This window comes from Pezoporus wallicus, unplaced genomic scaffold (assembly GCF_028554395.1).
Source record: "Pezoporus wallicus isolate ANWC-B61680 ecotype Strahan unplaced genomic scaffold, APGP_CSIRO_Pwel_v1 contig_2348, whole genome shotgun sequence".
In the NCBI taxonomy this organism is placed as follows: Eukaryota; Metazoa; Chordata; class Aves; order Psittaciformes; family Psittacidae; genus Pezoporus; species Pezoporus wallicus.
The window spans coordinates 2,383,062-2,399,136 of NW_026636985.1; the positions used below are offsets into that span (position 1 = coordinate 2,383,062).

Consider the following 16,075-nt stretch of genomic DNA (forward strand, 5'->3'; position numbering starts at 1 on the left):
TCCAGTGCCTCACCACCCTTACAGTAAAGAATTTCCTCCTTATATCCAATCTAAACTTCCCCTGTTTCAGTTTGAACCCATCACCCCTTGTCCTATCCCTACAGTCCCTGATGAAGAGCCCCTCTTCAGCATCCCTATAGGTCCCCTTCAGACACTGGAAGCTGCTCGGAGGTCTCTTCTCCAGGCTGAACAGCCCCAATGTTCTCAGCCTGGCTCCATACGGGAGCTGCTGCAGCCTCTGAGCTTCTTCGTGGCCTCCTCTGGATTGGCTCCAACAGCTCCATGTCCTTCTTATGTTGAGGACATGAATTCTTCATACCTGCTTGAGAAAAGGTGATATCCTTTATAAAGTAGTCAGGTTAAACCTTATGTGACACAGAGATTTAAGTCAGATAAAGTGAAGGCACAGGTCACCCAAGTCCACGTGCTTAGGCATCTGAAGATCTAGACAATTTACCATTTAGCACACTAGACCACCATAGTTAGGCATTTACATACTTTCAATGATGGTCCTTTGGATACTTCAGTCATTATATATGTCCATGCCTCTTTATAAGCTGGTAGCCAGCTACCATGGTATTTAATCCTACACCAACTCTACAGCAGCTACTACAAACAAGCTAATACAATTCACAGCCTAGAAGTCTTTGTCCTGAGATGCATTTCAAAGCTCTCTCAACACAAAATGACTTCTGTTGCCAAAGATTAAGATGCCTGCCTAAGCTCTGGAGGCAAATCAGCAAAACCTGGCTTTTCTGCTGCTTGGATAAGCTGATTTCCTGGAGGACAGCAGCAAACAACCACCCCCAGCACTCAGAGGGGATGACACCCAAGGGCACGGATGGTGACTCTAAGCCTTGGGGTCCCATGTGTGTGTTGGCTCCTGCCAACACAAGGCTTCTGTGACACAGTGGCACTCACAAGAGCTGTGAAATGTCCTCATGCGTGGGGAGCAAACCAAGTGCATAGCTGTAAGGTGACCCGCTTCCTGATGGGAACGCCTTCCATCTCCTTTCATCCGAAAAACAAAGCCACAGTTTGATTGCAAAGCCAAGAGTTAATAACTTCATCATAGCTCCGCCCACATATTTAACATTAATTGGTTAAATGTTAATTACTATTGAGAACGTCTTACATTTAATAATTCTGGCTGACCATTCGGGTCTCCTTGTAGTGAGCACAAAGCTGCAGATGATGGAGACTGACATTACGCAATGGAGTAAAGAAACAGGGTATATTTTTAGATGTGACACCGACATTACAGGCATTTCTGGCAGGTTAATTGGAAGTCAATTAACATGGAGAAAGTTAATCGCTAAAGCTGCCTTGTTTTCCTGCAGTGAACTTCAATGGCATTTGGGCAGATGCTCACAACCTGCTCAAGAGCAAAATGCCAACAGGTCTGTAACGTATTGGCACAAATGTCAGTGTTTGTTCTTGAAATAGAACTGGAAGAAACCCCACCATAACCAGCACTCATTTCCTCTTTCATCCACGTGGCTGCCCAGATGTATGCCTGTCAGACTCATATCTGACCCTTCAGATCCTCTGTTTTCACTGTGAGTCCCTAACCAAGCTTGCTTAGAAGATGCAGCAAACAGGCAGCAATTTGTGGTTGTCCCAGAAACTTTATTATCACAGGCTGTAAAATGTAGAAATGAAGCAATTCCCACCCTTTTAAAAGGTTCAAAATGCAAACAAGACCTATACATAGCGTAAGTAGGGGTGTAGTATGAGCGAGAAGAAACAGCAACGTATTTACCTGCAGTCAGTATTTGCCACTTCTGCAGGACAATCAGCTCACTGTTATGACCAGCATCATCTACTAACTCATCCCAGAGGTGTGCAGAAAGCATTGCTGATTGAAATGAAAGTTATACAGGTGTTTAAGATGCAATTGATACGCAGTGGAATTCGATGTGTCTGTAGCCAGGTGTCTACAGACACGGACTTTAAGCACTGGAAGGCACCAAAATATCATAGAATGGTTAGGGTTGGAAAGGACCTTAAGATCACCCAGTTCCAACCCCTCTGCCATGGGCAGGGACACCCCACACTAAACCATGTCACCCAAGGCTCTGTCCAACCAAGCCATACTGCAGAGATATCATCCAAGATGAAAAACAGGCTGGAGAAGACATAAAAATGACGTATTGGCTTACTGCCTTTTAAATACATTCAGCAGGTAACCTGTAAGTGAAGAGTACACTATTACGTTAGCCTTTAAATCCCCTAGTTGATGCTGGGGAGAAAGGAAGTGGTCAAAGGAGTCTTCAACTGAAGACGTTTTGACTGTCATGTCATATAGACCCAGGAAACGTGTCATTCCCTCAATCCCCCTCCTGACCAGATAGGCTCTCAAGAGCTTGCATTATTGCTGCTTCTCAAGTGATTAGTTGTAGCCTCTGTGCAAGCCCTATTTGCTCCCTTCTAGGTTGCTCCCAAGGGGCTCAAACAGCAGGAGCATCAAGACAGCACAGGAATAGTGACAATATGAACAGCACAAAGCTCTTCTGCCCTGCCTCAGGATGTGAGCCTCTGTGTACGCTCCTCAGCTCTGTTAACAGCCAGCAAGGGTCCCTGTCTCTAACTGCACTGACATTGGGGATTGTGTAGTATTTCCAAGGACTTAACTAAAAGCAGTGGCACATGTTCTGGACTGGAATTGGTTCCCAACTGGGAATGAACGTTAACTACTTAAGAACAGGAATCACTTCACGGGTGAAACTGCACCTACATTACGACTGGTTGGTGGGAAATAAAGCACATACAGGCTGGAAAGTTGCTAAGTAGAACCCCTGCAGTTTGAGCTTGCTTTCTATTCAATCATTGTGCTTATTAGAAAAGCACAGAACCACATTACAGACACAGAAAGAAACATACCCAGGACACCGAGGAAGAGATTAAGCATCAGTATCTGCAGTGGTGAGTAAACCAAAAAGGACTATGCCCAGCCCATGCGTATTTAATGGATTGCACCTAAAAACCCCATCCTATGAATGCTGGGGAATGTCATGGCGGACTGGCTGCTCATTAGTGAGCTCACTTTGTATTCCAGTGGGTGTCAAGAGCTGTTCCGCAGAGTTCATGGTGGTTTGGCATTGATGGACATTCACATGACAAGCTGTGGCAGGAGTGAAAAGTCAAATGCTTTCCAAACAGGATCAGGTTTGCAAACAGCCCAGATTTTGACCTGCATTGCTATTTTCTTTCTAAATGGAATTATTATAACCCTCCCACCTGGTCTGAGACTCTAACACCTGCCTACCATTGAGAGGTTTAGTCCTCATATAGGTTAAATGATGAATACATACGCAGAGAGCATGTAAAATCCTAGCCCACAGACAGTGCAATTCAGTCCTGTGTAGTACTTAGTCTCTCCTGCCAGTTCCATGGTGACATGGACTGGGAATCAGCCCTAAAGAGGAGATATGTGCCTATTAAAGCAATCTGAGCTCTAGCTTTCCACCACCTGTGTGTAATGACAGTGTCCACAGAGAATACTCAGCTCGATATACTCTGTATATCTGACTTTACCTGCAGGGGCTAAAGAGAACTGTAACAAGAGACAGGACTTAAGGGCAAATCCACATTCCTTTCCCAAATTCCAGAGATCAGTCCAGAGAGATCTCTATTAACTGAGCAGCTTGCATGGATTCCTGCCTCTTGCTGGCAAAAGGAGTCATGAGAAAGTGTTCTAACATCGATGGCTATGGTCAAAACCCATTTCAGAGAGCTTTGTGATTAGCCTTGTGCTCATCATTGCAGAGCAGTCAGCGTAAAGACTTAGGTTAGTGAGTCTTAGGCTCATTCCCATAAAACTCTTGTGTTGAATTAGTTGCAGACATTTCAGTAGCAGTTGATGGTCTGGTAGGGCTAATTCTAGCTGCTAAGGCATTATACCATGGCAAAAGCAAACCAGAGAAATCTGTGCTTGTCTCAGTACATTTCCCTTTCTATTTCTTTCATCTTTTAGCTCAAGTTCAAACAAGAACGTGTCAAAAACTAGCAGTGGCAGACCATGGCCATTCCCCTTTGCTCAGCTGGCATCATGGATAGCCAAGCTTGGCACGAGTCCTCAGGCATAGGAGGCTTCCAAAAGGAATACTGGGGAATGGAGGAACGTTACAGATGACATGGAAATGCCCATTATGGCTGGTTGGGGAACAGCCAGGTTCAAACTCCTGCATTTCATTGCTTTTCTCTGTTATTTCCTTTCTTATCTGTTGCCTCTTACATTGATGTTCTTCAGGAAACAGGCATCTCCTCTTGATCGCTTTAGCTCGTGGAATAACAGGGCTGTGGTTTCAAGCAGTAACAGTAGGTAACAGTGGCCTACAGCAGGGAACAAAGCTCTCTATATGATTTGAGTTGGATTGTTTCCTTTCCTCCTGACTGCAGGTTCCGGTGACTTCCTGATGCTCTGAGCGCCAGGCTGCAGATAAGGATGTCCCAGCTCACACTGTGTGAAACTTACTCACAGGTTGGACACTAAAATCCACATTTTGCAGGTTTTCTTCTTGTTATAAGAGTGAAAAGGATGATTTTGTCCCCGTTCCTCTTAAGCTGCTGTAGGTGTCTGAGGGAGGTAATGAAATGCAGCAAGCTGGAGTAACAGGATTTGATTTGTTCTAGATGCGACTGAGTGAGATGGGCTTTCCAAACTGCAAGCAGGGGTTAATCCCAGCAGCAGTTAAGGGGGAAATCATTCCACATAACAGCAAAGCCTGAGGGGAAACAGGAGAGCAGGAACCTCTTGCAAGAAAGCTGAGAAAGAAATCAATGAAGTAAGTGAAATGGAGTTTCCAAGTGGGAAAGTGCAGAGGCTGCACAATAGCTTGGTACTATCTGTAAAGCACAGACCACCTTGTGCTGGGCATCACCTACACATGGTGAGCTCCGGAACAGTGCCGCAAACACGGATATCCATTCATGCTTTGCCACCTAGAATTCCATGCAATTCCAGGCTGCGTGGCTCAGGTTAAACTACGTGGCCTTTGTACCTGGGATGAGAGTTTTGCTTCTCCTGTTCCTGCCTCCCCAGAATCCAGACCCCATAGCAGAGGTGGTAATAATCATCACAGCATTATCACTGCAAGCTTTCTCCCTCCTCATATAGATTAAAGACAGAGGAAAAGAATCTCAGGAATGACAGTGAGTGCTCCAGACCTTACTTACATCTCCACATCCAGAGCAAGAACAAAAGCACAAGGGCTCTGACTTGAACTGGAAAGAGCGTCCATACTCTCAGGAGGTCACCTATGGTCCCCATCCATAGGAGCAGGTCACCAGAAGAGCCCCTTTCATCTGAACTAAGCTTAAAAAGATATCAGATAGCTTGCCAGAGATTAGGATAACAAGAAGCTCTACCATTGTGCTGCGAGCAGACCAAGCATTTCTAGGTGTACTCAATAGGGCAAAAAGCTAACAAGCATGCTTCAAAAAGAACATGCTCCAGTCTTCTTTTGTCAGGCAATAGGAGCAAAAAACCCATCAAGTCGCAGACTGGTACCAGCTGAGGCAATGCAAGCAAATGACAACGAAACCAGAAGGCAAACAAACCTAAACCTAAGGACAGCAGGAAATCAGAGATTCCCCCTCATACACACAACCCCACAGTAAACAGGAATCAAAGGCAGCCCAACAGCACTGTCGCAATAAAGACAGAAAATAAATACAGCAATAAAATAGAAAAACTAATAGAAAAATAAAGTATTTCTAACACAGCTCCCAGAGAAGGGAAAAGCTGCTCCTGACCTGAGCTTAAATACAGAGCTGGGGCCACTGGGGAAGGATGTGTGGCTGGGGAGGCTCCAGATGAGCCCATTGGGGTGATGGGGACCTGCTGGGCACCTTGAAGACCAAGAGTCACCCCACACACCATGGTCTTTGGTATCTGTGGCATCAGTTATGGGACTGCTTGGGTGGGGAGTTCACTCCTTTTGCTTCTCATTAGAATAGGCAAATGATGGGCACAGGCTATGAACTGCTTGATTTGCTACTGCCTTTCGCATCAATCCACATCAGCTGAAACCAGAAAGACCCATTTAAAGTAACACCTGTGGGAGCAAGGGAGAAACATCTCCAGCTTTCCCAGATCTCAGACCCATCCCAAGCACATCAAGGACAGCGCCAGGCTGGCACCATTTGCAGCCAGCAGCATGGGTGGCTGTAAGAAGGCAGGAGGTCCCAGTGGATTCTGTACAGGGACAGGAGCATCAGTCTCACACCTGGATCAGGCGTTTACAGAATCACCTGGAAAGTGAAACACCTCCTTCCAAAGCTGGCTTTTCTGCTGGGAAAGAATGGATCCAGTCTGGGCAGGCAGGGCAAGGGGCCCAAATCCCACTCAACTCCAGATGGATTTCCAGCTCCTGTGGCTCTGGAGGGGTTCAGGTTAGGTCTGGTTGGGTGATGGTGAGGGTGAGTTTCCTGCTGGAAATCCATGTGGAGCGGCTTTGGGTGTTCATTCCTGCCTTGATTCCTCCCTCTGTTTCTCAAGGTGCTTTATGGACCGTGGCTGGGCAGGGAATGACCACATCCAGCACCGCGGCGATGGGGAAGGGATGGTTCGTGATTACGAAAATCACCGCCCTGAGACCCGAGAGCCCCTTCCTCACGGGCCGTGGAGCACCTTGCTCTGCCCTGCTCCATCCAACCGGGCTCCCGTGCTCTGGACATCCTGGAATACCGGGATGCTCCCCCCGGGGCTCCCGAGAGAGCGGCCAACGGGGACCCCCAAACAGGAGCAGGGATAATGGGGGGGGGGGCACGGGGGACCCCTCATTTGCTGCTGGCTGTGTGGTTGCAGGAGGCTGCGGGGCTATGTACGAGATCCACATCGAGTCGGAGGAGTTCAGGGAGAAGCGAACGGTGCAGCAGCACCAGATGGTGAACGAGGTGAGGGGCACTTGGGGCGGGGGGGGTTGTGTGCACTGCAGTGGAGCTGGGCACTCGGGGGTGTGTGTGTGTGGGGCACTTCGTGCTGATGTGCTGCCTGTACTCAAGCACCACGGTGCTTTGGGTGAGCACCACTGATCACAGGTGTACAGCACAACTGCTGCATGCCCTCCCAGTAAAAACCAGTGTGTCTCTGCCATTGTGTGGGCAGAAGATGCTCTGCCTGTCTCAGGGCACTGTATGCGTGTGCACGCAGTCAGCGCTGCGCTACTGTGCACACACATAGTGCTGCCTGTGACATGCTGTGCCTGATAGTGTCTAACAGCATCACCCTTCTCCCCCCCCCCCCCCACCCCAGTAAGTGTAGCCCTTTCCCCCCCCTTCCTTCCCAGTAAACCCAGTGTAGCTTTCCCTCTCAGTCGATAGTATAGCTGTGAACTGAGCACACTTAACTACCCAACTCAGGGTGTCACAGGTAGAGCACAGGCAGTATGAGGCTGAGTGGCCAGAATGGAACCCCTTTATTTACCTCCCCTCTGTAACAACCAGTGTAGCCCTTCCCTCACAGCTACAACACTGTGTGTGCATACACCTGGGCACACACATGTGCACAAGTGCTGTGTGTCACAGTGATGCAAATAGGAGTCCTCCCTTTTTTGCCCCTCACAAATAGGTGGTGGGGCACTTACGTGTGCATGTCCTTATTGGTGTTCTGAGATTACTACTCATTGTGAGCGCATAACACACAACGTATACTGTGTGCAGGACTTTGCAGCTCTTCCTTTCTTTAGACATCAATAACCACCACAGTCCTTAAATGATAGTGTGTGTAACCCCCTTAAGTGAGGGTGCTGCACCATGTGTAACCCTTACACCTGGGCCCACTGCTTACAACATCTTGTGATGCTCTGAAGTGTGTGTACACAAGTGTTGGTGTTAAGTAAAGGGCTGTGCACATGCACAGTGCCTAAAACAGACCGTGGAGCACTTGGTTGCTGTTTAGTGTAGTAAGAGCAGCAGTTGTGTGCCTGGTGTGCAGTGCTCGTTCTCACATACACCAGAGAGTACCTGAGCAGTGTGTGCACACACACAGCATTCTGACAGTAGTGTAATACTCTCCCCTTGCACTGTGCACAAGCACTTCACTCGGAGCTGCTGCTCCCCCTCAGCGTGGTGCTTGTCATTGCAGGCACTAAGTGAGGAGATCAAGAGCATGCACGGACTGCGAATCTTCACCTCCACCCCTAAACCCTGAGCAATAAAGGTGCTGCCTTCTTCCAGACATCTCCTGTGCTGTTTGGTGCTGCCTCCTTCCAACTCTCCCCATGGGCTGTGTTTTTAGTCAAGGCACCTGTGCACAGGGGCTGGTGGGGTTCAAGGGAAAGAAGGAAGAGGATGCACCCCCTCTTCCTCTGAAAAAACAGCAGGAAGGAGAAACTTTATTATTGCCTTGCCACATGGTGGGGTCCCTCCCTCAGCTCCCCACTGTGTGAACACCTTCAGCCCAGGACCAGGCACTTTTCTTCCTCTCCTCCAACACTGCTGCCAAAGGGGAGGTGAAGGCTCTGGGCCAAAGTGCACCTCTTCTGCAAAAATAAGCACTTCCAAAAATAAGCTGAGCCACTCCGGGCTTAGGCACAGAGGAAAACTTTACCTCTGGGAGGACAAAGCAGCTGAGCAGCACTCGGAGCTTCACCCCACACCTATGGGGAACCAAACCTGCTCCAAGTCCAGGTCCCATCTTCAACCAGAGCACAGTCTTTGCTGGGCTTGTGCACACACACAGCCTGGAGAACCACGTGGGCTCCAGAGGCTGGGGCTGCACAGCAGAAGCGTGGAAGTGGCTGGAGTATAAAGCAGAAAGGAGCAGCCAAAAAGGGTCCTCCCTGGAAAAGTCTTATCTGTCCTTGGAGCCCAGCTTCTCAATCAGTTCCTGCAGAGGAGCCAGCTCCCGCCTGTCAATCAAGTTGAATTCCTGGCAGGGAAAGAGCAACACAAAAACTAAAGGCACCACTCAAAGTGCTTCTGGAGAACACATCCCAGTATGTGTGCTGGGAAGCTGCTGTGTCAATGTGTGCCAGCGCCCAGGAGAACATCAAACCGTCCTCTCATTTCTCTGCAGAGAAATTCAGGCATTTCAGGACAAAGGAATATTTTCTGCTGTCACCAAGCTCCTCAGCGCAAGTCACATGTGCAGTCAAATGGAACAGGTTGTTGAAGTACTGGCAAGGAAAAAGGGTGCCACCACCATTTCTAAGCTGATTCTTGGAGCTACAAACCCACAAAGTTCCCCTCTGAGCCTGGCTGCTTTTCCTGCAGGCTGACAGCTAAAACCCAAGAAGGAAATTCAAGCATTTACAGCCAGCTTGACCATGCTTCCTGTAAAAATGCCCCAAAAATAAAACCCACAGCTGCATGGTTCACATGGCACAGAGGGTGGGAGCCGAGTGGCTCATACAGGGTACACCACAGATCCTTGAAGAGCAAAGAGGTGTTGAAATCCAGCTCCCCTTAAAAGCAAGTGGGGAATGACAAACCCCAGAGATCTCACTGTTTCACAACTCACCTGCACAAAGAAGATAAAGTGCTTGAAGGAGGTGTTGAGGTGGGCCTCCTCCTGCAGCCGCATGACAGAGTCGAAGTGCTGGTGGTAGATGTGGGCATACACACGGAACAGCCGCTTCAGGATCGTCTTGGCCACTGACATGAAGTTCTTGGGAAAAGGGACCCCTGAATCATAGAATCAACCAGGTTGGAAAAGACCTTTAACATCAAGGCCAACCGTTCCCCAGCACTGCCAAGGCCACCACTAACCCATGGCACTGAGGGCCTTGTCTCCACGGTGTGTGAACACTTCCATGGATGATGACTCCAGCCCTGCCCTGGGCAGCCTGTTCCAATGCTTGAGCACCCTCTGGGGAAGGAATTGCTTCTCATCTCCATCTAAACCTCCCCTGGTGCAGCCTGAGACCATTTCCTTTTGTCCCATCGCTTGTTCCTTGGGAGAAGAGACTGACCCCACCTCACTACAACCTCCCATCAGGCAGTGATACGGTGCTTCCTGGGCCTTCTCTTCTCCAGACTTAAACTCCCCCAGGTCCCTCAGCCATTCCTCATCACACCTGTGCTCCAGGCCCTGCACCAGCTCCACTGTCCTTCTCTGGACCCAACTCCAGCACCTCAATGTCTCCAAGAGCACAGGTGAGTCCTTCAGTTTGGTCAGGAGAACCAAAGCCAGACATGGCAGCAGTGAGGCCACACTTACCTATCTTGGAGGGGAAGAGGGTTTCATCATCCAGCTGGTCCTGCACCCACGTCATCAAGTAATCGATGTACTTCGGGGCCGAGCACTTGATAGGCTTCTTGATGTTGGTGCCATCTGCCCAGTGGTACTCGTACCTGTGGGGAGAGGGAGGGAAAAATCAATTCTCTGCTCAAGGAGAAATAAAACTGCACTTCCAGGCCTTGCAGCTTCCTCCTTATCCCAGTAAGGAGCAACGCAGCAATGCTAATGCTCCTCTAAAGCAACAAGAGCAGCACTTTGAGTTTCTCAAGCACAACACGACAGAGTGGAGTTAATGCCTCCATTGTGACCACCCTTGGGGGTTTAACCCTCAAAAGTGAACTTCTACTTTGTGGCAACCTCCTCCATCAGCATTTCCTTAAATTAAAACACAAACTGGCCAAAAAGGAAGCATCAGGGCTGTTGCCCACCATTCAAATCAATTCACTGATGGCTTTCAGACAGCTTCCAGGAATCTGGTGCTCCTTCTCCCCTCTCATGAGGTGGATGAGCTCTGCAAGAGGCCCTCCCCAGGGCTGCACGTTAGCCAAAGGCTTTTGGAAGCCAGCAGCTCAAATCAACATATGTGGTCACTGATCCCATGACTCCTCCAAACCAGGGCTGATGTTCACTTGGCACAACCCACTTTCTTGGAGATCTTCTGCAAAATGCCTCAAGAGCAGAGAATCCTCCCCCCTGGTGTGCTTAGTCTGTTGCATCTTGACCAGCAACAAGCAAAACCAGAGCCATTTAAACAGGAAACTCTTACAGGAAACATCCCCCAGTATAGAAACAGGAACTTGCACCTAGATACTTGTGGGTAGAAAAGCAGGGCAGGATGTGACAGACTGATTCAACAAGGCAGATAATACCAGCCTTGATGCAGCATAGGGAAGACCCAGAAGACACTTGGCTGGTCCCTACCACATGTACCTGTCTCTATAAGCACTTCCTGGCTTTAGAATCACTTGTGCTTAGAAAAACCACACTCTGGTCTCTCAGAGCATCAGCTCTGTGAGCACTGACAGGTTACTTGAGTCTTTGACATCCAGACCAGACACTTCCACTCAAGTCAGGTCTCGCATTTTCTTTAAGACAAACTATTTCAACAACCTTTTCAGCTTCTAAACACAGGGACCCAATCAACAGTGAATAAAAAAGATCCTCATGCATACTTCCCCTGGACAGATACTGACTGATGGCTACACACAGCCTCCCCAACAAATAGTGTGGCTTCATGTATGGATAAATGACCCCAGGAGAGCACAGTACTGTACCTTGACCTGATCTGGACACGTCCCATCCTCTTTCTAGCTTCTTTCTGCACATGCTTGAGTGACCCCTGCACCCATCTGCATAGAAACTGCAGCCAGAGACCACAGGAAGCATCTCACCTTGGTCCTGCAGACATGACTGGGCAGCTTGCCTCTGTGCAGAACTCTGTGATGGTCCCATATAGCATGTTGATTTGGTTGAAGAAATCCACCGCTGGAAAGGAAACACATCAAGTTTACTCCACATGTGACACAAAGCTGATGCAGTGCCGGATCACCCTCCTGCAGCCAACACAGCTTCTGAGGATCACTGTCATGGGCCCACAGAGCTCCCAGCAAAAACAAGCATCCTCCTTCTGTATAGTGTCACATCACTGATGACTTCCATGACTTTTGGAGCATCTAGGAACTGGAATTGCTGCGTCATTTATTCACCCTCTGGCTGCCACCACCAACTGATTTGTGTGGCACGAAGCTCCATTGAGATTGACATACCTTGGACTGCTTTAGGTCCCAGACACCTTTACAGTACCTCAAAAACCTGACTGATTTTGATAATATGTGAGAGATCTTCATTAGGTTGAATGTTTGTGGCCTGACTTACTGTCTTCCATTATTCAAAAGTACCCTTTCCTCCTTCAGCCTCCAAAGAAACAATGTTCAAGGCCAGGAATAGCGACTGCTAAAAGCAAAATAAATGTGTAGCTTCTGGCTTTTTAAACTATGCATGCAGTAAAACTAAAATGAAACTAGAATCACAGGATGGTTTGGGTTGAAAAGGACATTAAACTCATCTATTTCCAACACCCTGCCACGGGCAGGGACACCTTCCCCTAGAGCAGGTTGTTCCAAGCCCCTGTGCCCAACCTGGCCTTGAACACTGCCACAGATGGGGCAGCCACAGCTTCTCTGGGCACCCTGTGCCAGTGCCTCAGCACCCTTACATGGAAGAGTTTCTGCCTTATCTCCAGCCTGAACTTGCCCTGTTTCATTTTGAACCCATCACCCCTTGTCCTGTCGCTCCAGTCCCTGACGAAGAGTCCATCCCCAGCATCCGTAGCCCCCTTCAGACACTGGAAGCTGCTCTGAGGTCTCCACACAGCTTCTCTTCTCCAGGCTGAAGACCCCAAATTTTCTTAGAAAACAAGAAACTCTACAAACCCACAGTTCAGTGGAAAACACTGTTCCACTTTTCCCCTGGATTATCTGCTGCCACTGCTTTCACAGTTGACAACACTAATTCCTAATTCCAAAGAGTGACACAGGAGGGTTGCTGCCCAGTACGAAAATAACCATTCACACACCTCATCCCCTTGGCAAGTCTGAACTCAGAAAACCCCACCCCAAAACCACAACAGGGCAGGGTTGCACATCACTTTTTGCACCTTTACTTTCCTTTTATCCCAACTCAGTCACCTAAATAGAGCATGCCTGAGGGGAAGAACGTCATTCAGGGAATTTCAAGCTTCTTCTGAGGCTAAACCCCAGAGATTTTGGGGTTTCCCATTCACCTCCACGCTTGAGTGCATCCCTCTTTTGTAGCACTTACTGTTAACTGCAATCCACTCATTAAGGTCCTCGCCCTCCGGCAGCATAACTGCTTGTCTGAGGTTACCACTCCCCAGCGTGGCTTCCGCATGTTTCAGGAGCTCGTACTGATGGGAGCCTTCGGGGATGTTCTTCTTGGGCTTAAATGTTTTTGAAGACCGACTCCCACTGACAAGAGAGAAAGAGAAAACATTTCCAGTCAGTGCTCTGACAGCATTCCCTTCCCAGAAACATTTCCTGTATCACCCTCTGCTACCCAGCACTTCCAACCAGGGTGACACCAGCCCTTTCCCACTTCCCCCCAATCCTACATGCCCACACACAAGCCACCCTCCTGCTTCCCTCTTTCACCTGCCCTTTTTAAAGGTGACAAATGCCACGTGCAAAGGCCCAAAGACTCATCAAGCAACAGTGGATCATGGAAATAAAAAGCCCACGTAAAACTGGCAGGGAATGAAAGAACCTCACGACCAGGTCAGTTTGACAGTGGCAAATATGAGATGTGCTGTAGGAAACAGCTTGCTAAAAATAGTGATTTAATAGACTCCAGCCCCCAAATGCAAACCACCACCACAATCATCCCTCCCTGTGCTCAGTGGCTGTTAGTGTTCAGCACAACACCTCACTGAACCCCCACCCGGTCCCTCCAACCTGCTGCTCCACAGCCTCTCCCCACACAAAATGGAGCGAGTTTTGATACCTCTCAACCACAACACATTAATTTTCAGCCCCTACCAGCTCTCTGCTTCCCAGTACAAACAGGACGGCTCAGAGGAAACGGGCAGTCCACCCCCATTGCACGTAGTGCTGGCACACGCCTCATGGGCTTCCTGGTGTGATGTTCTGCCCTTGCTTTACACACTGTTTACAATGCTCAGTGCGGAAACAAGACCTTCAGCTCCAGCTCACTCCTAAACCAAACCGCTGGCTACTGCCAAAACACAGGCAACAGCACATCACCAACCCTAAACCCTAGGAGGAGGGTCCCCAGCTCCTTCTTAAACCACAAAACATCTCCAGTTCTCACCCACATCCTAGCAGGCCTCAAGAAGCCCTCCCACATTTTACAAGCCTTCACATTCACACCACAGATCTGCAACAGGCCACCCTCTGCAAACGGTTAAAGATGCATTTCGGACATCACATGCCTGCAGGGCTGCCAGCATCCCCCCTGCAACCACCTCACCTCACAGTGGGGCAGCCCCTCACACAAACACCAGCCAGCACCCTTTGTCCACAGATGCAGGGTAAGGCCCACCTAAAGCCCCACAGTGGAGCATCCCTGCAGATACCCCAACCCCCTCAGCAACTCCCTAAATTCCTTTAGAAGACCAATCAATCTCTTAAATTCTCCCCACTTGGGAAGGATTAACTCTCAGAAGACAAGAAGACAACCCCTCCCCAGAGCCTTCCCTCTAAGACTAAGCCCCAAAAGCTCCCTACCCCCTTATACACCCCCCAAAGCCCTCCCCACCCTCCACAGCACTCACCTAACACCAGCACTCCTCAGGGTGCCAGCCTTCTGGGGTTACCATGTTCTCACTGCCAACATCCCTTCACATCCCAGCCTGGAACCCTTCCCCTGCCAGGCACCTTCTCTTACCCCATCTTCCTCCCCACAAACAACTACACCCCCAGGGCTCATCCTTCCCAGGACTACACTCCCCCCAAAGTGTGTTCCAGCCCTGCTTCAGACATCCCAGGGACTCTCCAAAACCTCTTTCCCAAAGGGCCAAAGCCCTCCTCAAGCCCCTCATGAACCCCCAGGACCTCTGCCCACAGCCACCCAAGGCTTCCTCTTTAAAGCCTCCCTTAAGAGCCCTCCTGTGCCTCAGCACAAAGCCTAAAAACTCATAAAATCACGGACTCGATAGGGTTGGAAGGGACCTTAAAGCTTATCCAGTCCCAACGGGCAGGGACACCTTCCCCTAGAGCAGCTTGCTCCAATCCCCTGTGTCCAACCTGGCCTTGAACACTGCCAGGGATGGGGCAGCCACAGCTTCTCTGGGCACCCTGTGCCAGCGCCTCAGCACCCTCACAGGGAAGAGCTTCTGCCTCACCTCCAACCTGAACTTGCCCTGTTTCAGTTTAAAGCCCTCACCACTTGTCCTATCGCTGCAGTCCCTGATGAAGAGCCCTTCCTCAGCTCCTGGCCACCGCTGGGGCCTTCAACCCTCAAAACCCTCCCTCGAGGCCCAGGATTTCCCTCCGGACCCCCACCCCCCCTTGCCCCACGAACCCCTCAGGGCCCCCACAAAACCCTTCCTCCCCCTCAATCCCCTCACAGACCTCCCCAAGCGCTTCCCCCTCCGGTATCACCCCTAAACCAAGACAGGATGCTCCCTCCTCACACATCCCTCCCAGCCCCTCACAGCGTCCCCCAGCAGAGGCCTTCCCCACCAAATCCTCTCACACAGCACCTCCCCAAAGCCCATTCTCCGGCTCCAAGCCCCTCAGACCCCTTCCCAAGCCCCTCCCCGGGGCCCGGGCACTCACAAGAGGAAACTCATGGCGAGGGGAGCCGCGGCCGGGGCCGGGGCCGGGCCGAGGTAAAGGAAGCGCCGGGGGCTCCTCGGGCGACCGCTCCCAGCCCCGCGCCCGCCCCGCCGCCAAGTCTCGCGAGAGCTCAGCGATGGGGCGGGGCTTCACGCTGAAAGGGGAGGGGGGAGCCTCCCCCGGCGCCATCACCATGGCAACAGCCCCCGGGCTGAGGTACACGTGGGTCAGCCGTGGGGCTGGGACTCCCCATGGAACCGCGACCCCCCCATATGTCTGGAGACGCAGAGCTCCCTTCTCATGGGGCTGGGGACCCCCAAAGCCCCGTTCTCATTGGCCTGGGTACGTTGCCATGGTTCTGGGGACACCCCTATCAGCATGGAGACCCTTCCAGGGACTGGTGTCCCCCAGAACTCCCTTCACATTGGCCTGGGGACCTCCCCGTCAGCATGGGACCCCCAAAAGCCCCTCTGCATGGGTCTGGGGAGCCACCCCATGAGCTTGGGAACTCTCAGAGGCTCTTTCTCATGAGCCTCGAGAACTCCCATGAGCCTGAGATCATTCTGAAGCTCCT

General features: G+C 50.3%; 1 protein-coding gene and 1 long non-coding RNA gene across 2 annotated transcripts; one reads left to right on the forward strand and one right to left on the reverse strand.

The window, feature by feature from the left end:
* The first annotated feature begins 6,784 nt into the window (after positions 1 to 6,784).
* LOC130595659 (uncharacterized) lies at positions 6,785 to 8,184 on the forward strand. The gene is made up of 2 exons (XR_008971359.1): positions 6,785 to 6,900; positions 8,090 to 8,184. It is a non-coding gene; the product is annotated as an uncharacterized LOC130595659 (long non-coding RNA).
* A 123-nt stretch (positions 8,185 to 8,307) lies between these two features.
* On the reverse strand, positions 8,308 to 15,577 carry MOB1A (MOB kinase activator 1A). The gene is made up of 6 exons (XM_057402588.1): positions 15,502 to 15,577; positions 13,007 to 13,173; positions 11,578 to 11,671; positions 10,166 to 10,299; positions 9,467 to 9,630; positions 8,308 to 8,875 (listed from the first exon to the last, which is right to left on the reverse strand). Exons 1-6 carry the CDS (start codon positions 15,513 to 15,515, stop codon positions 8,798 to 8,800), a joined length of 651 nt encoding a protein of 216 aa, XP_057258571.1. The 5' UTR covers positions 15,516 to 15,577; the 3' UTR covers positions 8,308 to 8,797.
* Positions 15,578 to 16,075: the final 498 nt, after the last annotated feature.